At 50.6% G+C, this 17,772-nt stretch overlaps 1 protein-coding gene across 16 annotated transcripts in view; it reads left to right on the forward strand.

Moving 5' to 3' along the window:
* TACC2 (transforming acidic coiled-coil containing protein 2) overlaps positions 1-17,772 on the forward strand; it is a 230,714-nt gene that overhangs the window by 138,478 nt on the left and 74,464 nt on the right. The window contains exon 1 of one of the 16 annotated variants that reach the window (XM_069566741.1): positions 13,303-14,002. The exons of 14 other annotated variants lie outside the window; for them this stretch is intronic. In XM_069566741.1, coding sequence (XP_069422842.1) covers positions 13,935-14,002 — 68 coding nt within the window. In that variant the 5' untranslated portion in view covers positions 13,303-13,934. Of the gene's footprint in view, positions 1-13,302; positions 14,003-17,772 lie in introns of those variants that run through there. One more of the 16 variants, XM_069566740.1, reaches the window with a different exon arrangement.

The following is a 17,772-nucleotide window of genomic DNA, read 5'->3' on the forward strand; positions in this document are numbered from 1 at the left end:
TAGTGTGTCTTCTGCTTTGTTTCTGTCCATCTGCCCATCTGGACATCCCCCTATCCAGTCCTCCACTCATTTGTGTCCATCCACTCACTCAGCCCACACATCCTGGGTGGATTCTATGCCATATCCCGTGTATGGCACAGCACAGGGGAAGGTGCATAAAGTCGGAGAGATGAGCTCCTGGCCCATCTGTGAGCTGTGTGACCTTGGACAAGTTACCCAACCACTCTGAGCCTTTGTTGACCTGTCTGTGAAATCAGTCTAGGTAGTACCCACCTCTTGGAGGTAACTGTGAGGAGTAAATGAGGTCAGTGAAAAATGTCACCTGGTGCTCCACAGGTGAAAAGTGAAAGTTGCTCAGTCGTGGCCACAAGGGAAGCCCAACAATACTGGAGTGGGTAGCCTATCCCTTCTCCAGGGGATCTTCCCAACCCAGGAATCGAACTGGGGTCTCCTGCATTGCAGGTGGATTCCTTACCAACTGAGCTATCATTTCATCAGCATCAACTCCCCTGATGCCCAGAGATGCTGGGAGAGTGGGGGCAGACAGAGAAGGCTGTTCTGTAGACAGACACAGTGTGATCAGCATGTAGACTCTCCAGCAGAGTTAAGAACAGAGGACCCAGCAGAGCCAGGCTGGAAGGCACCTCGGGGAGAGGGAACCACACATGCAAGGCCTGGTGGGAGGCTCAGCAGTTTCCAACAGCAGGTTGGGAGAAGCCTAGAGGGACCAGGAGGAGGAGGTGGCAGTGATTTTCAGATCTGCAGCCAGACTGGGAAGTTCCATAAGTGAAAGGATTGTCTCCTCTTTTTAAGCAGGGGACAGTCACGACCGGATTTAGTCTGGGGAACTGTCTCTGGAGGCCAAGGGGAGGGTGGATGGCGAGGAGAGGCTGGAAGTCTCTGGACCACTGGAGTTATTACCATGGTCCAAAGGGAGGCGATGGTGGCCTAAACTAGGGCAGTGGCCATGGGATTGGGGAGGATAGGAGTTGGTCTTTCGGGCTTGCGTTCGTTCATTCTGCTGTGGGCTGGCTTGAAGCTGGGGGCTGGGGATATAGTGGTGCCCCCAAAGACACAGGCACATTCTTCTGAAGGGGACCCCGCAGGAATGGCCATTCCCGGCTGGACTGTGATTCTGGGCAGGAGCTCCTGGACGAGTCTCCCGGTCTCCGAGGCCCTCTCCCAACATTTCCTCCCATCCTACCTGGGCTGGGCTCAGGGTGGAAGGGGTGCAGGGCCCACATGGTTCCACCTAGGATGGAGCCCCTGGTGTTTCCTTCTGGCTCCTTGGGGATGACTCGCCCGCCTTGTGACCCACCTCAGCAGCCCTGACCCCAACTCTGTCTAAAAACCATCTCACTGAGCACCATCATCCCCTGGTGGCTTCACGAAACCACAGAGTCTGAGGCCTTTCTCAGGTTTCCATAACACGGCTCCCCATTTTTATTGTCCCCATTGTATAGATGGGAAAGCTGAGGCTCAGTGAGGTCAGGGCCTTGCCTAAGGTCACAAGCTCCTAGAGCAAAACTGAGGTGGGAGGCGTTGGGTTGGGTCATCTCCGGGACTCCTGCAGGACGCCTGCCAGCTTCTGACGCCTGAATGAAGTGCTCTGGGCTTGGTGTCCCAGAGATGCTGTTAAGAGTCAGTGAAGCAGGGACACGGAGTCCTCCACTGGACAGAGTGACTTGCTTTTTCACCAAACAGCTGCAGCAGCAGTTAATCTGGATGGGCACTTGCTATATACCTGGCACAACTGTACTAAGGACTTTTCATATATCATCTCATTTAAATCTTACCCTGTCCCTGTTGGTGGGAAGGTATGATCATTATCATTTCCATTGCACAGATGAAAAAACAGGAACAGGAGGGTTAAGTAACTTCTTTGGGTCAGTTTAAGGATTCAGATGAGTGAAAACACTCCCCACTCACCTTTTTGATTTAGGTGTCTGGGGAAGAGAGTTTAAGTCAGACCTTGTTCCTGGGCACCCAGCCTGGCCGTCTCTCCGAGTATCACACACACAGAAATCAGGACTTGCCATCGAGGAGGGTGATGAGGTTGGTGGTGGGGCTGGCACTTGCATGGGATACCAGCGAGAAGACGTATCCTTGGGATCACTCCGCTGATCCTCCTTCAGCTCTGGCCTCACTGGGAAAGGACTCTGGTTTCTGCCTCTCTCCTCTGTGTCTCTTAAGTACAGATCTGTCCACCCATCTGTCCATCCACAGCTGTTGAAGGTCTCCGAGTGCCGGCAGTGGGCATTCCGTGGGGCACGTGGCGGGTGTGGCCTCAGCCCTCCGGGAGTGGACCTGGCCCAGACCTCAGCTTTGTAAGGAGAAGCTGGGTGCTGGGGAGGGGGGCTGGGGACGGCGGCCACCCTAGTTTGTAAGGGTCAGAGCAGGCCCCTCTGGAGAGCGAAGCTGACCTTCCAGAAACCAGGAACCTTTGGTACCCCTGATGCATGTTCCCAGGCTGGACAGTCACTGCCCCATGGAAATGTTCACATAAAGTAGGACCCCTTCGTCTTTCTGGATTAATGGCTTAAAGAGATGTAATAATAATAATAATAATAATGTGACTATACCATGCACTTAACTCAGCACTGAGCTTTTTATAAGTCATCAGCCTCTGAAAGCTGTCAGGAGACCTAGAAATGTCTCTTACACATTTTCTTAAGGTCAATGGGATGAGGCAGAATTGGGTCAGTCTGTTGTCATGGAAAGACTGTCTTCCTGTGGAGAGCTCAATTCTTAAAAATCTGAGTATTGGGGTAAAATAATCCCTTTTCCTCAGGTACGGTTAAAAGCTAATTACATCCGGTGACAGATAGGCAAGTGCCTTGGGAATTACACAGACAGAGCCTGTGGGGTGGTTATGCAAAGAAGGATGCATTTTCAGGGTTTGGTAGCACATGGGTGGGCACACACAGGCCTGCACGCACACACACTCACACTCATTCACCCCCTCTGCTCTCAGATGCTATGCTAATTATCTCTCGGAAGATGCTCACGGCTGCTATTTCTGGCCCAGCCGTTCTGGATTTCTCTTCTATCCCAGAGCCTTGAGTCAGCAGTTCTGGGCCTCGGTGCTTGGTTTCCACTGCTCCACTCACAAGTAGGGCAGTCCCGTGTCAGGCTCTGTGTCAAACCGCTCGTTGGGGGTGGGAAGGAAGTCAGTGATTCCAGACTAGCTGACAGCCTGGCCGCCTTCCTGAAGGGGCCGCTGCTCCAGGGCAGGGGTCGTCCCAGGGACCCAGCGAAGCAAGGGCCGCAGAGTCCAGCACTCCGGCCCGCGCTTGTTTGCATTTCCACCTTGGAAGCGTTTCCCCGCTGACTGGCCACGGCCACGGTGGTGCCGCTGAGGAGAGACCTCCCCCAGTCCGGACAGGCGGCACCTGCACTTCCCAACCCGTTTCTGCAGTCCGGCTTCGGAAGCAGCTTTGCTGTCCATTTTGGCAGCGGTGAGGTTCCCTCTCTGTTTACCCCTGGATGTTCTCTTTAAAAGGCCTCTTATTCCTGGTACACAGTAGCCTCTAAAACCAGTAAGCTTAAGCTCTAGAGGAATTCTCTGGATTAACACCTCGACAGTCCAATCCAATACAATATTTAAGCCTTTCTAACAAGGACTGAAATGTTTTTACAGTGCTTTTGCAATATTTGGTTCTTCTTGGAAACAGTTCTCTGGGAAGAAAGATGGATTTCACTGGTTATGTTTTTGGCCCCAAACAGTCAGCTGGTTCTCTGTTCCCAGGCTTGAATGAAAGTCCGCTATTTCTACGCAGAAGCTTGCCCTCCGGAGGTTGGAGTTTTATTTGGCCAAATGTCTACCTGTTTGGTTTTGCCTATGATCTTAAACTTAGTTGGTAAAATTAGCTACAGGAAAGAGTCCAGATTATCTAAAGAAAACTGTTCCCTGAGAAAGGCCACTTAACATGAAACCACTTACTGAATCGAACTTTTAAGGTGATTGTGTGGAAAATGTTTGATTGGGACTTGATGTTGAAGAAAGAAGTGAACAAATTATGAAAATGATTTATATTTAACAGAATGTGGACTTTAATGATAACCACATGTTAATGCTTAGCATGAACAAAGGATTTTGGCCATATTTTTCTGGCAGATTTTCAGACTCCCATATTCTTCACACTTGACTCCTGCATCTCAAGAACAGAGTCACTTTTAACATAAATGCTTCAGTTTTAACATAAATGTTTCATTTAATATACATGCTTCAGCAGTTTTCTGAAGGGCTCTTTCCTGTCTTGGACGTTCTCTCTTGGAAGCTACCTTCTTCCTCATCTTTGAGTTTTTCCTCTTCAATTGTTCACAGATCGCCATTTCTCAATGGCTCTGGGTGGCTTTTGAGCAAGTCCTCAGGATCAGATTCGTCCACTTCATGGTGTCCTGCAGCTTCTGCTAGGTTTGCAGTTGTCTTTGCAGTTGGTGGTGTATGCTGCTGCTGCTGCTGCTAAGTCGCTTCAGTCATGGCCGACTCTATGTGACCCCATAGACGGCAACCCACTAGGCTTCCCCGTCCCTGGGATTCTCCAGGCAAGAACACTGGAGTGGGTTGCCATTTCCTTCTCCAATGCATGAAAGTGAAGAGCGAAAGTGAAGTCGCTCAGTTGTGTCTGACTCTTAGCGATCCCATGGACTGCAGCCCACCAGGCTCCTCCGTCCATGGGATTTTCCAGGGAAGAGTACTGGAGTGGGGTGCCAGTGCCTTCTCCAGTTGGTGGTGTATATTTCTCCACAATCAACACTGGCAAGGACTTGTGAAGCCAGGAGGATGTGAGGGACAGCTGAGTCCAGAAGTGGTTACTTTATGATGAACATCTTCCAAGGCTGACCTTTGCTTCCTCTTTGTAACCTTTGCCTTATGTAACTATAGAAACATTTGAGTCTTTTCGGGAGCATAGATGGGGAGACCCTCTCTGTAGGATGGGACAACCAGAAAAACATCCTCAGGGAAGTTCATTTATTTTTTCAATATCGTTTTTTGATGTGGACCATTTGTAAAGTTTTATTGAATTTGTTACAATATTGTTTCCGTTTCATATTTTGTTTTTTTGGCCGTGAGGCATGTGGGATCCTAGCTCCCTAACCAGGGAGCAAACCCTCACCCGCTTGCACTAGAGGGCAAATTCTTAACCACTGGACCACCGGGGAAGTCCCTATCCTTCCCAGAACTTCTGATTTTATTAATTGCTGGAGGAGCTGGGTAGCTGCTGGTGTGCTTGCTGAAGTAGCCACATGAAACTGAAGGTCGTGTTGGTGGAAGGATATTGTTGACGGCACTGTCTCCTGTATACACCATCTTCTGATGGAGAACCCATAGGAGTGAACATATTGAGAATGGCAATCATGCAAAAGCTGTTTATCCGTGAAATGGCTTAAAAAAAAAATCTGCTGGGTTTTATGAATTGTGTAACTGAAAAGGATTGTTTCTCTTTTTGCTTTTTGTTGTTCACTCGGTCAGTCGCATCTGACTCTTTGCGACTCCATGGACCAGCACACCAGGCTCCCTGGTCCTTCACTATCTCCCAGAGTTTGCTCAAAGTCATGTCCATTGAGTTGGTGATGCCATCCAACCATCTCATTCTCTGTCGTCCCCTTCTCCTCCTGCCTTCAATCTTTCCCAGCACCAGGGTCCTTTCCAACGAGTCAGTTGTTCACATCAGGTGGCCAAAGTATTGGGGCTTCAGCTTCAGCATCAGTCCTTCCAGTGAATATTCAGTGTTGATTTCCTTTTTGCTTTGGCTGCTCCAGGCCTGCAGCTGACTCCAGCCAGGGCTCAGGTAAGTCCTTTCAGGATAAGCTCACTCTCTCTGGCTTTTATCTAACTTTTCTTTCAAGATTCTTTTGCTGTCTTGAGTTGCAAGCTTGAGTCATTTCTTGAAATGGTAGGATACATTTTCTAAAATGTTATCTCAAGAGTGTCTTCTACCATTTCCATCTCAAAAGAGCTGAATTTATTTGGTAAAGAAAGAAGGACTTTAAGGCTTTTATTTAATCTTTTGGGATGTGGTGTTTGTGTTACTGATTTCTTTTTCATATGCGATGAGACTTCTTAATACTGTGCTGTCCTAACTTGTGCGTAGCCCTGGGTTTTAATGTTGGCCTGCTTTCCTTCCTTCTTGTAGGAATCAAAGATGTAAAATGTATCCTGAATTCTTAATTTTAAAATAAAAGTGAGTCTTGGGACTTCCCTGGTGGTCCAGTGGTTAAGATTCCACCCTCCCAATGCAAGGGTCCGGGGTTCGATCCCTGCTTAGGGAACTAGATCCCTATATGCTGCAGCTAAAGAGCCTGCATTCAGCTATGAGGATCCTGCATGCTACAACTAAGACCCAGTGCAGCCAAAAAAAAAAAAAAGATGAGTCTCTTTACTGATGAGAGATGTCTTTACTGATTCCTTTTCTAGCACATTCTGGGTTTCCTTCCTGGATTTGCTCAAACTCATGTCCATTGAGTCAGTGATGCCATCCAACCATCTCATCCTCTATTGCCCCCTTCTCCTCCTGCCTTCAATCTTTCCCAGCATCAGAGTCTTTTCCAATGAGTCAGCTCTTTCCATCAGATGGCTAAACTATTGGAGCTTCAGCTTCAGTCCTTCCGATGAATCTTAGGGATTGATTTCCTTTCAGTTTGACTGGTTGAATCTCCTTGCTGTCCAAGGGATTCTCAAGAGTCTACTCCAGCACCACAGTTTGAAAAGCATCAGTTCTTTGTTGCTCAGCCGTCTTTATGATCCAACTCTCACATATGTACAGGACTACTGGAAAAACCATAGCTTTGACTATGCGGACCTTTGTCAGCAAAGTGATGTCTGCGTTTTTTAATATGCTGTCAAGGTCTGTCATAGTTTTCCTTCCTAGGAGCAAGCATCTTTTAATTTCATGGCTGCAGCATAACAGAAATGAATTTTTCCCCCATGAAGAGTAGCTGTTGGAGTGGTCCTTGCTTGAAAGGATCTTTGAAAGATCTCAGGTGTAAATATGGTAAAGGACGTGAAAAAAATATAGATCAGCCCTTTTCAAAGAATGAGCAAGAGAACGCTGGAAAAGATGGGGTTCTACCTGAGCTGGCTCTTCAACCCAAGTTAACCACTCAGACTCCCCAGGGTGACCACATGAGATGTAATGTTGGAGTGTAAAAGATGGTCAGATTTGAAAATGAGGGAACCTGACAGTGAGCTCAGTTGCTCAGTCGTGTCCAACTCTTTGCAACCCCATGGACTGTAGCCTGCCAGGCTCCTCCATTCATGGGATTTTCCAGGTAAGAATACTGGAGTGGGTTACCATTTCTTACTCTAGGGGAATTTTCCCGATCCAGGGATCAAACCCGAGTCTCCTGCATCTCTTGCGTAGGCAGATGAATTCCTTACCACTGAACCACCTGGGAAGCCTGACAAGCTCCTCCCTTTTCTCTGTTCATCGTAAGAATGAAGACTTTTGCCAGGGCAGGCAGGAGAGCAGGGACGCCAGACACAGGCACAGGATACAGTGAGATTCCGATGAGGCAAGAAAGCACCAAAGCTAAAATTTGCTGGAGGTAGCACATGGCGGGGACACCTGTGGGCTGGAGGAGACTTACCCCTTGTAGAAGCTGACCAGGAGCTGGGCCCTGATGCATAGGGGGAATGGGGGGACCTGGGCCCTGTTCCAGTGCAGGATGGACCCAATGTTGGGATCAAGGCCAGGATATCGAATTGGGACTTTCTCCTGAAGGCAGCGGACAACTTTTGGAGCATGGCTCTGTGACATAAAAGCTGTGTCTTCAAAAGCCCAGGGAAATGGACCCCAACACATAAAACCTGGATGGATAAAGTGCTAGCAACGTGCCATTCTTGACCTGCAGGCTGGTCTCCTGTTTGCTGGTCAGCTTCGTTTGTCTCAGGCTCCTGTTTACCTCGATTGCTGAACATGGGCCTGAACTTGGGTCTGAAATCAAACGGCTCCCAGCTCTTACAGCTGGGAAAAAAATAAAAGTATTTTGTCTTTTAAATTTTATTTATTTGGCTATGCCGGGTCTCAGTTGGGATCTTCGATTTTTGTTGTGGCATGTGGGATCTAATTCCCTGACTGGGGAACAAACCTGGGTCCCCTGCGCTGGGAGCATGGAGTCCTAGCCACTGGACCACCAGGAAAGTCCACAGCTCTTGCAGTTTTAGGCAAGGCAGTGACGAGCTGGGTAGAGCTGTGGGGTGTGCAGCTGGACTTTTTGGGCCTCAGATGAAGGAACAAGTTGCAAGCGGGTGGCGATGCTGGAGCCTGTGGAAAGGTCGGCTTCCTGAAGAGAAGCTCCACGTGCTTTTGTGCAGCCTCTCTGCTGTCCCCCCACTAGCTGCCGCCCCCTCCTCCCCCCATGATGGTGAAGGCGAGAGACTTGAAGAAACAGGACCTTGCCTGGGCCCATTTTCCATCTGTATTTACATTCCCAGTGCTCTCCAGATGGATTTTCCTGTGATCTGACCTACTTTCTGTTAGCAAGTGTGCACAGGCTAATTAGCAGCACAGGGGTCCATTGGTCCTGTTTGGAGAGCATCGCTGCTATGGCAACTGGAGACTGCCCTGAGGCTGGATACAAAGATAAAGCCGCTTAAGTGTGTTTTCCTTGGGGTGTCAGAGGTGCTTCAGATTACTTGCCCTTTCTGACTATGTGTGGTTCAGTCCCTTGGACCTGAGTGGGATTTCAGAGTCTGTATCATATACCTTATTTCTCAGCTACGGGATTGGGCAGGTTTGCTGAACTTGTGTCAGGAAGTCAGTTGAGATCAGATTCATCTTCTAGAGGCCAGGCAGATGCTAAGTGCACTAGTATGTGTGGAATCTCTAATTATTCTAGAAATGATGGGTGCATTCTTTGATTTATCTAGGTTTCTAGGATGTCTGGGGGCCGTCAGTAGGAGGGTTGGCAGTGGAGCCCATCTAAGCGGGCTTAGCCTACCTCTAGCATCCTCGAATATGCGTGCTCTGGTCCAGAAGCTGACAGAGGGAGGGGCCTCCCTGGTGGCTCAGTGGTAAAGGATCCACCTACCAATGCAGGAGACGCAGGTTCCATCCCTGATTTGGGGAGATCCCCTGGAGAAGGAAATGGCAACCCCACTCCAGTATTCTTCTTGCCCGGGAGATCCCATAGACAGAGGAGCCTGGTGGGCTACAGCCCATGGAGTCGCAGGAGTCAGGCACGACTTAGCAACAAGGGCCGTGGTTAGAAAGTCTGGGCATCCCTGATTTGGTGGAGAGAGGAGGTGCCCTGTTGTGGCGGCCTCTGCCCCTCCCTGGGTGGCCCGGGTAGAGTCTGGAGTGTGGGCTGGGCGTGAAGAGGCAGTAAGGAAGGGAGGAGCGGGCCGCCTGAGAGCAGCGCCTGGGAAGGAAGGGCGGGACAAAGCAGAGCGCACTGACAGGTTGTCTGCAGTCTCAGCTCCAGTCAAGGGCCTGGCCCAAGTGAGTGCTCAGTGCAGGTTTGAATACACTAGGGAATGTGTGATTGCAAGGCTAGCTGCTTGCATTTTAATAATTTGGGGTGGAATCTGTGCTTTCTTATTGTGCAAACCCATTATTTAGCTTCCTTGGCCATCACTTGGGGTGGGGGTGGGTGAGGAAGAGAGGATTTGGAGGCAGTAAACAGGCCAGAGTGGGATGTAGCCGGTGGTTCCTGTGGAACAAGAACCCAGGATCTATGATGCATTTGAGCTGGGTTACATGGCCCTGAAATTGTTTCGAATTTCCTTGTTCTAACTTGGAGAGTTGTTTCTTTCTTTCCTTTTTTAATCTTTTCCCTTCTTGTTAGTCATTCTTGGTCCCTTAGCACTGTATCTTAAACAGCCTGTCTTGGTTGGTCCGCTTGGGCTTCTATAACACAAAGAACTTGGGCCTGGTGACTTCAACAAAAACACCGATTTCTCACAGTTGTGAGGCAGGATCAGGGTGCGGCATGGTCGGGTTAAAGAGAGCCCTGCTTTTGGTGTGCAGATGGTTGCCTTCTTGCTGTGTCCTTGAAACAGCAGAGAGAGAGATTATGTGTCTCTTTCTCCTTTTATCGCTGTAGTTCTGTCTCTAAGTCGTGTCTGACTCTTCGCGACCCCGTGGACTGTAGCATGCCAGGCTTCCCTGTCCTTCACTGTTTCCCAGAATTTGCTCAGATTCATGTCCATTGAGTCGGAGATGCTAGACGCTTGTGACTTAATCTAACCCTAATTACATCCCAAAGGCCCCCTCCAGATACCATCAAATTGGATATCCGGCTTCAGTATATGACATTTTGGGGGTAGATACATTCAGTCCATAGCACAGCTCTTTTCCTCTCTAATCACTCGCGCTCTCCATGGTTTTTATGTTTTCCTTTTTTTTTCTTTCCTGAGGCTGAATTACTAGATTGCCAAGCTTGTTTTATCATTATTTTTGGGCTGCACTGCGTGGCATGCAGGGATCCTCGTTCCCTGACCAGGGGTCAGACCCATGCCCCTGCAGTGGAAGTGCGGTGTGTTAACCACTGGACCGCCAAGGAAGTCCTCAGGCTTGTTGTAAACTGTGTGTGTAGAGTAAACCATCAAATGTCTTAAATGAGAGTCTGAAAAGTTCTTCCAGAAGTTTATTATACAAACTAGTAACACACGGATCTTAGTTGCATTGACCTCAACGGCATCCAGATTGTATTTCTTTTTCCCCTGGTTCTTGGCCATGTTGTTAACATCACTGCGATGGTGTCGGTGACACATAAATGAAGTGTCACTGGGTCGTAACTTTACGATTGTTGAGATTCTAAATAAAAGCCGTTCGCTGTAATGCCCCCTCATTTTCTATGTGGTGCTGTGCTTAGGGGAAAATGTTTCTAATAAAAAAGGAAAGAAAATTAACACCGCTCAAGCATCAGTTAATCCTGGTCCCAGGAGTTCATATATATAATTCAGTTTTCCCAATACTCTGCAAAACAGATGCTTTCTCTCTCTTGCCAGCTGAGGAAGCAGTGGTTCAGTACCATCAAGCAGTTGGCTCAAGGTCACACAGCAAACGAGGGAGAAGTCAGGAGTTGACCTCCTGTCTCATTTCAAAGCCCTCTCTAGTTATTACAGCAGACCCCTACCTGTTACGGATCAGGACACTTGGAAGGTTTCGTGCTTTTGTGTATCATGAAAAAAAATGAGCAGATGAGTTCTAATTGTTGTTTCTCATTTTTTTCCCTGTATATTTTCCTAGGGTTGGGTTTGGCTGCAGGCCAAAACCTGGCTGCAGGGAAGTGGTCACTTTCCTCACAAGGTGAAGTCTAGGCTTGTTGTTCTTCAGTCGCTAAGTTGTGTCTGACCCTTTGGGACCCTGTGGGCTGCAGAACACCAGGCTCCTCTGACCTCCACTGTCTCCCCGAGTTTGCTCAAATTCATATCCATTCAGTCAGTGATACTATCCAAGCATCTCATCCTCCATCGCCCGCTTCTCCTCCTGCCTTCAGTCTTTCCCAGGCTCAGGGTCTTTTCACATCAGGTGGCCAAAATATTGGAGCTTCAGCTTCAGCATCATTCCTTTCAGTGAACACTCGGGGTTGATTTCCTTTCGAATTGACTGGCTTAATCTCCTTGCTGTCTGAGGGACTCTTAAGAGTCTCCTCCAGCACCACAATTCATAAGCATCAATTCGTCAGCGCTCAGCCTTCTTTATGGCCCAACTCTCACAACCGTACATGACTACTGGAAAAACCATAGCTTTGACATAACGACCTTTGTCGGCAAAGTGATGTCTCTGCTTTTTAATATGCTGTCTAGGTTTGTCATAGCTTTCCCTAAGTTAACACTTATGAAGTTTTCACCTCCACGTGGTAAGGTTCTTTGGGCTTCTAGCTGCATGAGGCCCAAGAGGTCTGTTTTCTGATGAAAAAACAGACCCTTGGGGTGCCGAGAATGACTGGATGAGCAAAGCTCAGAATCCCTGCCACCAGGTGACTCGTGGCACTGACTGTGAGTGACAGGTCATGGGACGTGCTTTCAGGAGCAAGCCTCACCTAGCCACCACCAACAGTCACCTTCTCTGTGAGACTGACAGGATCATTAGCTATTTTCATATAAATTTGAGAAAGTCAACCTTCTTAGTGTAGCCTGGACATTTCATGTTGTTGCAGCCCAGGAAACAATTTTGGCTTTCTGGGTCTCTGTTTGACACTAATTTTAAATATCAGCAGAGGAAAGTCAGCCCACCATGAAGCTCTGGAACCATCCTGACATTTGAGTCACAACTTCAAAAGTAGCTGTCCAAACATCCTCAGCCACAGTTTTAGGAAACACTCAGTGTGTGTAGGACATTTCAGAATGTTTTGAGCAGTTTTGTTTCCATTTTATTTTTGTTTTGGCCATAATTTACATGCATTTTAGGCTGACTCTAAAGAAATGCTGGGAAAATGAAGATGAGTTTTCAACTTACACATCAGATGTGCTCAGTAGCTCAGTCTTATCTGACTCTTTGCGACTGTAACCCACCAGGCTCCTCTGTCTCTGGGATTTCCCAGGCAAGAATCTTGGAGTGGGTTTCCATTTCCTCAGAGGTTCCACTTTAATTCCATTGTGAGTCTGACTGGAGCTCAGAATGGGGATGGACGGTCAGTTTCCAGGTGGGCCCCCAAACCTCCTGAACCAAAAGGAGATGAAATCCTTCTTGAGTAGCCTGCAAGGAGGAGGCCCAGGAGCCCAAGGAAATCTGGAGGGTTTGGGAGCAGCCAGAGCCTGGTGAGGGGGCCTGGCTACTGGGGAACAGGTTACCGCAGCAGAGGAATGGGGCTGGGGGCTAGGGGCACTGAACAGGGTGTCACAGACAGTCCTGCAGCCCCGGTTTGGGCTCAGAATCACGGAGACAGATGGTTAGATCGTGTGTCATGGAGAGCTGCTTTTCCTCTGGACACTCTTGTGGTCTTAAAGGCCTGACACGGATGGGCCCTCTCAGCTGGCCTGACCTCTGATGGTTGGGAATGAGCCTTTGCAAGGGGCGTCTCCGTGGAGCCTCCTGTGGTGGCTAAAGATGGGAGGTGCTGCAGGCTTGCCCCAATCCGCCCTACCCCAAACTGTGTCCTTGGAGGCCGGGCCTGGGCTCAGGTGAGGTGGCTGGGGGGTAGCAGGGGGAGACCCGGGAGCCAGGCCGTCGCATCTCCCTGGTACAGGCCTCAGCCTGAAGGAGGCAGAAGCCACCGGGACACTGCAAGCGTCTAGCACATTTTCCGCTGCAGCCTGTTTACCTGCCCGCCCAGCCCTGGGAGAGTCCATTGCCTCCCTCCGGGAGGGGTGAGCCGGCCGGGAAGAGGCTACCCTCCCCCGCCCCTACCATGGTCCGCCTGGCCGGGACCACCGCGGCCCTCCCGCCTGGGGCCACCGACTCCCGGGTCCGAAGTGTATTTGCATTTCCAAGCCACACAATGCCGGCGATCGGGGCGAGGCTGCGGAAGGCTGGGGGAGGCGACTCGGGGGTAGAGAGGGAGGGTCTTTGCCCGCCCTCCCCCTGGCCCGGTTTCCCGAGCCAGCGCTGGAGCTTTGTGAAGATGCAGGCGTCGGGGGCTGCTCGCGGATGATGACATCACCGTGTCCTACGCGGGAGCCGAGCTGCCGGGGGCTTTAAGAGCAGATCCCTTCGGACCCCGCCGGCGCTCACGCTCACACTCGCGCGCCCCGGGCAGAGCCGCGCGCGCCGGCCACCCTCGCGCACACACTGGGGGCGCGCGCCGGTCACCCTCGCGCGCACACCTCCGTGGCGCTCGCTCCCCGGGCTCCGGCTCGGGCCCCAAAGCCGCAGCTCCCCGCCGCCGCCGCCGCCGCCGCCGCCCCGGATGCCAGCAGCTGCTCCCATCTGCAGTGCAGCAGCCCCGGCCGCCGGCCGGCCCACCCCGGGCTCCCGCTGGAAGTACCGTGCCAGGACGCTGGCCCTGCTCGCGGCTAGCCTGCACTCCAGGGCGCAGCGAGGATGGGAGGGTCGCAGTCTCTGCAGCCAGTCCCAGCCAGCGACCTGAACCAGGAGGCTTCCGAGGCAATGTAAGTGCTCCGCCCGTCGCCCCGGAGGGCCCCCCGAATCCTCCCAGGAGGAGAGGGTGCTGGGGCTTTGTTAGTATCCTCTCCCCTGATGCCCCGTGCAGCCTGGAGCTGGGGCTGGCCCTGATGTTCTCGGGCAGCCTAGCGTGGTTTTTACCTGGTGGCTCCCCTTCTAGCGTTTCGCGCCCCCCTCTGGAATGAGCATCTGGCAGCCCCTGGAGATTCCTGGGGGCAGAAATGACCGTCCTGGAATTTGATGCTGTTCAGCAGCCCAGTGCGTGCTTGGGGGGCTTCTCCCTGAATCTGAACACCTCACCCCGGCACCCCCCCCCCCGCCCCCGGCACAGTGGTATTTCCTGCAAAGGAAACAGCCGGGCATTAACAAGGGCCTCATGGGAAGAATCCTTGAGGGTGGCAGTGCCGTGCCCATGGAGACAGACCAGTTTAGGGGCAGCCACTCACATAGCTAGCTAGACGCATGGCGTGGAGCTTCGTTGCTAGACGTTCTGTGGGATTAACCCAAGCGTCCACACACTGACTGGTGAACATCGGAGGACAAGGCTGCTCGCTATTATTAGTAAAGCCAGCCAAACAGTCTTGTCATTGGTCCATTGGTGGAAGCGGCATTTGACTGTGCATCCAGTTTCTGTAAACCTAGAGCCAATGGGGCCTTTATACTGGATGGGTGTTTATTAGGATTTCCGTTTTTAAATGGTCATCTCCATTACCTACCTGGGCCTGTCTGGAGGATGGGGCTTATTGAATAGATCTGGCTGCAGGTCATCCCCTCCTTACCTGCTCTCCTTTCCCAAAGAGAAGAATGTGTTTCAGCGAAGAGTGTTCTGTGGGGGTTTGGGGGTGGGGAGGCGGTAAAGTGGTCATGGGAGCCACTGATGTGTAGATGAAAGGACTCCAGGGATTGGTCTGTGTGTTGTAGTAGGGACGTGGGGTGCCATGTGGGGCTTCCTCACTCGTCCCTGTGCCTGGGGTTTCAATGAGGACCTGGCTCAGTGCGGTGATGTAATGCTAGGCTGAGCCTCGTGGTTTTCCAGGCTCCAGCTCTTTAGCGGCGAACCATTCTAAAGAGCAGGTGTGCACCGATCATTTGTCTTCCTCCTTGCAGCTCGAGACAGCATCATCTTACAATGGAGGCGCGTTGTGTTGGAGGCTTTTCAGTGCCAGGAGCCCTGCGCTTTGCCTGCCCTGGTTTTCATTCGTGTGTAGTATTGTTCGATGCATGGAAATATGTACTACCACCTGGGACTTGAGCCTAAGCCGAAAAGAACAGTTCCAACCTATTTTTGAGAAGTCTCTAAATTGAAAATCAGTTAAAGAGTGGTAGGCGCTAATCGGCTACTGACCTAGCTAGCTGTCAGGGCTCCGATCTGTCTAAAAGCTTTCGGGAGACACGAAAAAGATAATGTGACCATGTGTTTGGGAAAATCCGCTCCTCAGCCATCAGGGATTCAGTTCACGTGTCCCCAGCGTCCCCGCCCTCTTTCCCAGTTGAGTTAATAAATGACCAGGGTTCTGTTGGCTGAGGGCTGAGTTGGGAGAGATTCTGTTAGATGGACGCTGGGTTAAGGTGTCCTAAGTCCACCCTAGGGGGATGTTATTGTTGTTTTAGTCACTAAGTCGTGTCTGACTCTTTTGTGACACCATGGACTGTAGCCCTCCAGGCTCCTCTGTCCATGGGATTTCCCAGGCAAGAATACTGGAATGGATTGCCATTTCCTTCTCCAGGGGATCTTCCCAACCCAAGGATCGAACTTGCATCTGCTCTATTGGCAGGTGGATTCTTTACCTCTGAGCCACCAGGGAAGTGTGTGCTAAGTTGCTTCAGTCATGTCTGACTCTTCTGTGACTCTGTGGACTAGAGCCCACCAGGTTCCTCTGTCCATGGGATTCTCCAGGCAAGCATGCTGGGGTGGGTTGCCATGTTTGACCCAGGGATCAAACCCACACACGTCTCTTATGTCTCACTGCATTGGCAGGCGGGTTCTTTACCATTAGCGCCATCTGGGAAGCCCACCTACCAGGGTGTTTAAATAAAACTCCAGGCCAAACGGCTACGTTGTAATGGAAGCTCCTTCTCAAATATTGCCTGGATGAGCGGTCCATGTGTACTAGCCAGAGTCTTCTCTCCTTGAAACTATTTCTGAAATGTCTTTAAATCTTTAAGATAGTATATTTACTCCTTCACAGAATCCCACCCTCCATCCCGTAACGCTTTTGTTTTTTAAAAATGGAGAGAGTGGAAATGATTGGGGCTGGTTTCATACCTGGCAACTGTTCTCTAAAATCGTGTCTCTGCTGTCTGAATAACTGGGAGTTTTTCTACTATTGATTTGCTTATTTCCAGTCTAGAGATTTTAAAAAGTGTATTAAGAGAGTACCTTTCCATGCACCTAAAGTCACATGCTTGTGAAGAATAATAAGACAGGGTAGCCATGTGTGGTCTGTGGCAGGAAAGAAGCTTCCACTGCAGGATAATGCTATCAGAGCTGTAGGGATGGAGAGGAACTCAGGGAGCACAACCTGCCTCGGCAGGATACAGTCCATGACAGCTGGTAACTAGACTGAACATGTGTCTCTTTTTCTGTGATTGTTCCCTGTGAAAGAGCAAATCAAGGAGGCCCTGGGTGTAAGAGTGAAACCGAAGACGGGGATGTTTTGAAATTCCCTGCAGAATATTTTCTCTATTAGTTGCAGGATTTCTGTGCTTCTGCATTCAGGTTTGGGGTGCCTTTGGGCAACTTTTGTAGCCCCACCTGATAGCTTCATTCTGTCCCCAGAGAGCAGTGGAATAAGGAAGGAGGAAGATGGGGAGTCCTGTGTCTCCTCTCTGGGGTGCAGCAGCAGACTGGAGGTGCAGGATGGCACATGGGATTGAGAGGGGAGGCGGAGATGGAGGTTCATGTGTTGAAATCCCTGTGACTCTTGGGATGGTCCACCCCTCCCGGGAGGGCAGCATCACCCTCCGCTTTGCTCCTTAGAAAGGCAGAATCAAAGGGCCCACCTTTGAGTCTAAGTCAGAATCTCCATTTAACTAGTGATTTGTAAAGACGCCCAGATGACTTTCAGGCAGGAAAGTTTGAGAAGCCCTGAGCTTCTCCATCCGGGTGAGTCCCTCCATCTGGGTTCCTAAGAAACTGCTGGACACTTCTCTAACTGCCGCTTTCTTATCTGGAAAAGAAGTTCTGGTAGCAATAGTAGCCTTTGTTTCCAGATAGAAGACAGTGGGGGGGTGGGGGTGGGCGGTGGTGGAGGAGTCAGGGAGAGGAGAATTCTGCTGCAGAAGACACTTCTCAGCACGGACGGATGAGACACACACAGGAAAGGGATGGGAAGTACTTGCGTCAATGTGATCTGAGTCCATCGATTAGACCCCGCCACTGTGCCCTCCTTCCGCTGCAGCCCCTCGAGGCTGGGCTTCTGCTGAGAAAAGCAGCGTTAAATGCTCTGTCTTTTGTGCAGCCGGAGACCCCCATCCCGGGAGCTCCCTCTGCTTCCTGCAGATCCCCACACCCAGGCTCTGCAGGGACAGCCAAGGGCCATCAGCATCTGAGGGTAAAAGTGGTGGTTGTATGGGCGAGTTCAGCCTGCTTCAGCTGTGGCACCGCTCATGACCTGAAAAAAAAAAAAACCCACACACACACACAACCAAAATCACAAATAGGGAAACTGCTGCCTGTGTGGACCCGTGAGCAGCAAAATAGAAGGCCTGGGAGGGATGGCGGGAAGTGATGAAGGATGAAGCAACAGGCCGCAGT

This window comes from Ovis canadensis, chromosome 22 (genome assembly GCF_042477335.2).
Source record: "Ovis canadensis isolate MfBH-ARS-UI-01 breed Bighorn chromosome 22, ARS-UI_OviCan_v2, whole genome shotgun sequence".
Taxonomy (NCBI): Eukaryota; Metazoa; Chordata; class Mammalia; order Artiodactyla; family Bovidae; genus Ovis; species Ovis canadensis.